This window comes from Vigna radiata, chromosome 4 (assembly GCF_000741045.1).
Source record: "Vigna radiata var. radiata cultivar VC1973A chromosome 4, Vradiata_ver6, whole genome shotgun sequence".
In the NCBI taxonomy this organism is placed as follows: Eukaryota; Viridiplantae; Streptophyta; class Magnoliopsida; order Fabales; family Fabaceae; genus Vigna; species Vigna radiata.
The window spans coordinates 9,893,191-9,899,452 of record NC_028354.1 but is presented as its reverse complement, the minus strand read 5'-3'; the positions used below and the strand labels follow the sequence as shown (position 1 = coordinate 9,899,452).

Genomic DNA, 6,262 nt, shown 5'->3' with positions numbered 1-6,262 from the left:
CCTAGACACAATATAATCATGATAATTAGAGTAACCCTAGACACAATATAAACATGATAAATAGGATAAATATCCTAATAGCATAGAACTATTATTATTGATTCTCGGCACAAGTACAGTATGAGAGCAATGTTCCCTTCACACAGGATGTCAAAGATCCTGTCAATCCTTCTCCAAACTATCAAAAACCGTCTCCTGCACACAAAGATCCCCCAACTATATATAGGAAGCCTTACTCACCCTAACAACCAACTAAAAACTACTTTTTAATATGTTTCCTCCTAACATATACATTACATATCCTATCAAAATATGATAGAGAAAAATGTTTCAAGATTGTCTCAACTTGGATTTATATCACAAATCTATAAAAGTAATCCCATGATTTTGGGATTAGGTTAGGTATTTACAGCATGCTTTTTAATCTGAATATGTACTCGTTTTCAATTTTAAGGAAATAACAGAAGGAAAAAGCTCAACAGATCTAAATAATCACAAGTTGAGTTATGCCCGATACTATAATTAAGCTAACGCCTGATTGGGTCGTGTATGTATTAAATTCTTAAATATTATAGCTATAATTAAACCTAAGCAATGAGACAACGGACTCTGCTAATAGAATAATTACCTGTGATCGGAAAAGGGATGCTTCTCTTTTAGGGAGTTCTCCAAGGATATCTTTCAAACCTAGCATACCAAGACCAAGCCAAAACATCAAAACCCAAAGTGATAGGTCCCTCTACCAACTTATTAGGTTGGGTATCCTTATAAAAGAAATTACAATATTTTGCTTACCATGTGCTCGTCTTTCAACTTTATGTGCTGAGTGAATCACATTCCGGATCTGCTTTCCTGCTTGTCTGTTATTATAAATTAGAAATATTTAAAAATTATTGTTATCAATGCATAAATACAAAACCATTCGGCTCCTCTTCCAAAAGTTGCAAACCTGAGTTTCGTCCTTCCATGTAAGAATTGCTCCTCTGCATGTAATGCACTCTTCTGAAAACAAGTATAGCATTAATATTTGAACAGAAATACAAGTCAAAGTGAGGAGATGGTTTAATTCCTTTCTTTAAACCAAAGAATCAAGTCTTTCCAAGAACCAAAGAGAGAAAAATTTGGAAAGAAAGAATGATCTACTGCACTAAAGAACAGAAAGACAAATACAAAGGTGTACCTAAAGGAGCACTCTCCTTCCACACTGGGTTTCCAGTCTATTACACAAAACAGAGAGATAACCCTCCTAGCTGGACCAAGAGGACTTTTACCTGTGGGTTAATCAAACCCCATAACTACCCAAGACCCACAAATCCTTCCTCTTATTCTTTTTTCTAACATATACTTTAAAGTCTGTTTGGGTAGTTTACACCCCATAAGAATCTTTAAAAGTATGGCCTTTGTTATGCAGAATGCCAACATTTATCTCATCAAATTACTAGGTCAATGAGTCACCACTAAGTCCCTAGCCACATTGCATCAAATTAGCAGGGTACCCTGTCTCCTAATCATAATTGTTTTGAGAAGTTAGTGTTGAAATTTCATCAACTGGATATATGGATAAAATACAGTCCCCAAAGAGCTAGGGCAATTCTTACCTCACTAAGCAATTTATTGGAACTAATTTTGACCCTAAGATTGAATTCTATCTTGGATCTAGTATAGTAACACTAGCATTGCCATGATTCAGAGACAGCAATAAGACGGCCTCTAACACCATCATTATGATGAGTGTAATGCACTGTTTAGCCCTGTATTGATTAGAAATATGACCTATATATTATTTATAAAATTTGGAGTATTTTAGAAGAGGATTTTGATGGAAGTGATAAGATGCTTCGGAAAATTGAGGGTTCCACCCAGTTGAAAAAGAGGTTATCCATTACTACCTAGTAATTTTATATAGAAGTCAATATCCAAATCTTAGCTAAGGCTTTGGTGGATTTTGTCTGTTGATTGTTGATATTATACAAAATGTAAATAGAGTTCAATATTGTATATTTACTTCCTAACAATAAGCTAGGACAACTAACTCTCAAATTCAACAATGACTAGGACTCTTGATTTTTATACTCCAACTTCCAAACGACAATATAATTATTCTATACAGCCAAAACTTCTTTTTAATAGAACTAACGATCTTAATGTACTCCTTCTGGTTAATATATATATATATACACAAATGCTATGTACTTTGGTGTGACTACATTTGCTTAATGCCACTAAATCCAGTAATCTTAAAGATAGTTTTCTACTATTTTTAGGATGTTATAGGTTGCCCATATGAATGTGTTTTCTATTAATAAAGGTAAATTTGGTACATTGTTAACATTGTTTAGAAAATTCAACAAAAGAAACTGAATAAATTACTTTTATTGGTCTGTGTTTTTATGTAAGAAGATTTTTATATTAAAGACTAGATGGAGTATCTTATAATAACTACTACAGTTTTTTATTTTTGAAACCCACTCAATAGTTTCTGTTGTTAAAGGAGTTTGTCTCTTCCCAACAATGAGCTAGGACATGATATTCTTGGATTCAATAATGAGCTAGGACTTGTGATTCCTAGATTTTATCTTTGAAAAGACAATGATATTATTCTACAGAGACCAAACTTCTTTTTGATAGAACAATTGATGTAAATGCATCTTGACCTTCTGAAAATATGCTTGAGTGATAGTTCCACCAGACAGAATGGATTTATTATATAAGAGAATTACAAGGATAATTAATGACAAATCAATTTACAAGAGAACAATAAGATACCACTACAATCTAAGATGCATGGAATCTAGCTATACAATGTACGTAGGCAATTTGGAAAAATAAACAATAGAGGAATTCTTCTCTTCTAAAACATTCATGTTTCCAACAGTAAAGAATTATTGTATTTTGCTTTTCTTAGTTGTTAAACTGGAAACCAGCCTTCAGTTCATGATGTTTTAGCCTTTCATATATCTTTTGAACATTCTTTTGTCTCCAAATATTGACAGGCTAATATTTTATTCTATGGTTTTTCATCTATATCATAGAAACTGTTAATGCATGAAATATTGAAAATTAAATATTACAAGCTCTGTAAGACTATACTCCCATATCAAATGAGATATAGTTTTACCTCCAACTTTTCACCTTCAGCCTTTAAAAGTTGAATTGATTGTCGCAACTCTTTAACTTCAGCATGGGCTCTAGAAATCATAGACTGCATCCAAAAACAAATGCCATTGGTATAATCAAGGTTACTGTGCAGATTTGCATGGTCTTCAACACATGCATATCATTGGATTTCTAGTGAACAAAATGCGAGCATTTTTCACAACCAAGTGAAAAGAAAATAATGAGTTTTATAACATCCGTTTGTATTACAAGTCACAACTCACGTTGATGTCCACTTCAATTGATACAAATATTTATAGTAATAAGATAGGGAACTGAGCATTATGAGATGCCTAAGTCCCACATTTTGTAGTATGCCCTCTTAATAGCCAGCTTTTGTGGGTGAACTCCCTAGGTGATTGGGTGTTTCACAATTGATATCAAAGTTCATTGTCAGTGTCTCAAAAAGGAATACCTATACAGGGTCCTCACTAGTGAAAGGTTCTAACTAATGAATAGGGACAAGTGTATTACAAGGTGCGTAAGTACCAAATTTGAAGCATGGGTTTCCCAAAGTGCTAGGATGCATCAATTAGTATGGAAGTTGGTTGTTAGTATATCAGAAAGGACTGCCTATGGACGATTCTAACCAGTGAAGTATTATGACCAACAAAGAAGTTGAGTAAAATGTCAACGAGTAAACTGTTGTAGTGTGAAAACCTCCTAGACTTGGTATTATCAGGTGCCTAAGTACCATATCAAGTAGTATGGCATGTTTGGTGAAGTATTTAACTGCTTGATTCCCCCCCGCCTAAAAGCTAGCTTTGGAGTGTGAGTTCCCCTGTCCAAATGCTTGGGGTTGTTTATTGCACAAAACACACACCCTATTTATAACATTTCCCTTCCCATTCCTTACTAACTAACTAACTGTTAAACAGCTTTTCCCTCCTAACTGCCCCCTCATTTCCTCTTCCTTCTTTCATACACCCTTAATGTTCTATCATTTTTTGCATATGGACTACATTTAATAAAAGGTTTAATTACTATTTTGGTTCCTATATTTTGGTCTTTGATTCGTTTTGGTCCCAATATTTGTTTTTGGTTCAATCAAGTCTCATTATGTGTTAATTGATTCAAAGTGATTCTTCCACTAAATTGACATTAATGTTGTTTGGAAGGTGACCATGTGTCAGTCTAACAAAAGGTTTAGTTATTAATTTGGTTCCTTTTCAGATCCAAGATCAACTCCTTTATATCCAATATAAAAAATCTAAGATCTTTATTTTTGTCTACTACATCAACAAAAAAGGACACATGAACCCAGTTGAAACTTTTGGATTTGTTTCCAAAATCCATGGAGAACAATGCTGATGAAAAAGGGACCATATTATTTCCATGTAAAAAATATAGGGACTCAACTAAGTTAAAAGAAAACTATAAGGATCAATTTGCTAATTAAGTTTTTTATTCAAATGACACATGGTCACCTTCCAAACAACACTAATACTAATTTAACAAAAAGGACCACATTGAACTAATTTAATACATAATGGAACTTGATTGAACAAAAACAAATATTGGGACCAAAACAAATCAAAATACAAAAATATAGGGATCCAAACAGTAATTAAACCATTAATAAAAAGTAAAAAGTTACACACGAAAAGTACAAATAAAGCATGTTTATTAATAAAGCTTGTTCTTTCTACCCTTTTTACATTCTTGTTTTAAGGATTGACTGATATTTTCCCCTGCCTCCATTTAAATCCAACACAAGTTAAGCAACAAATTTCAAATTTATATTCACTAGCATTTTTCAAGAGACGGTACTTCTAACAGCATAGTAATGGAATGTGTTCGACCCTCTTTGATAAACATACAAGTCATGATTAATTAAATTAAAATCCTGCATCTTTCTCCCTGACGTCAACAGATATAATGAGGTCATTACTCACCTCTTCATTGAGCAAAAGGCGCAAAGTGTTATAGTACAAGACCTGCCGAGGCCCTACAAGATAACCAAATTTGAAGAAAAATAAATAATCTGCTAATAGAATAACATAAGGAACAAATAGAAAAAGGTCAATAACATTGTTTCTGTTAACATAAGTTATAGTCAGAAATGATACCATCAGCTTTAAAATCAAGAGTATACCCTCAAACTATGGAATTACCACGACCAAACATTGTTGTAGCTAAACTAATGACAGATATTATTCCTCCAATGATTATTTGCACCAAATTACTCCCTCAAATACAAAATCGTCACCCAATTTATACATTACGAAGATTAAAGTGTTACAGGACAAATTGGGACAGTACAATTTGGGGAATTAATAAAAACAGTTAAAGGAGAAATTTACAGATACCCTAAGCAAGAACCAAATTCATAGTTCACTAGTAAAAGGAACAGGATCTCACTCTTAAGTACCACAAGACCCAGGGCAGCAGCAGCTCCACATGTAATCAACGGATGCGAAGCGGCAACAAGTACACCCTCTGCAATGAAACATCAACCACAAAACCCTAAACATGAGAAAGTACATAAGTAGAAAACAGAAGAAACCTAACGCCAGAAAAACAAAACCACAAAAATGCAAACCTTTGATCTTTCCAAACAAAAGATCTTCATAAGCATTGTACTGAGACTTGAGGTCATCCAAAGAATCCTACATTCAACAGATATCAAAATCATGCAAATGAGATGACGAAAACTTTTGAGAGAATAACCAAACCAACGGAATGAGTTATGTCATCTAATTATACATTGGCGAATCAAATTTATACATAGGTCATTTTCCTTGTGAATTTTTCCTCGGGAGAGAGAGAAAGAGATTTTACCAAGGTCTGGTTAAAATGAGCGTAAGAGGTAGAGCGGATTTGGGCGAAACGGGATTTTGCAGCATCAATTGTTGAATCAACCCTGTCGTTGAAGACCCGGTGGTAAAGCTGGGCTTGCGCAGCAGCGTAATCAATAAACGGCGTCGTTTGATTAAAGGTTTGAGGATTGTTGATTTTGGGGTAGTCGTCGGATGCTGGGTGTGTCTCAGATTCCGGTGTTTCTGCCACCGACGCCATTGTCAATGGTACTCTTTCTTTTCTTCCGTGCTATTCTCCTCCTATAACTAGTTTCTGTTATTCTCCTCCTCTTACTGGTTTATGCACT

General features: G+C 34.0%; 1 protein-coding gene across 1 annotated transcript in view; it reads right to left on the bottom strand.

Annotated features, from left to right (window-relative positions):
- Nucleotides 1–6,262, bottom strand: part of LOC106758136 — a 16,153-nt gene extending 9,891 nt beyond the window's left edge. The window contains exons 1-8 of the mRNA XM_014641069.2: nt 5,938–6,262; nt 5,699–5,765; nt 5,518–5,595; nt 5,052–5,104; nt 3,119–3,202; nt 950–1,002; nt 796–860; nt 629–687 (exon numbers count right to left, since the gene is read on the bottom strand). Coding sequence (XP_014496555.1) covers nt 629–687; nt 796–860; nt 950–1,002; nt 3,119–3,202; nt 5,052–5,104; nt 5,518–5,595; nt 5,699–5,765; nt 5,938–6,174 — 696 coding nt within the window. The 5' untranslated portion in view covers nt 6,175–6,262. The remainder of the gene's footprint in view (nt 1–628; nt 688–795; nt 861–949; nt 1,003–3,118; nt 3,203–5,051; nt 5,105–5,517; nt 5,596–5,698; nt 5,766–5,937) is intronic.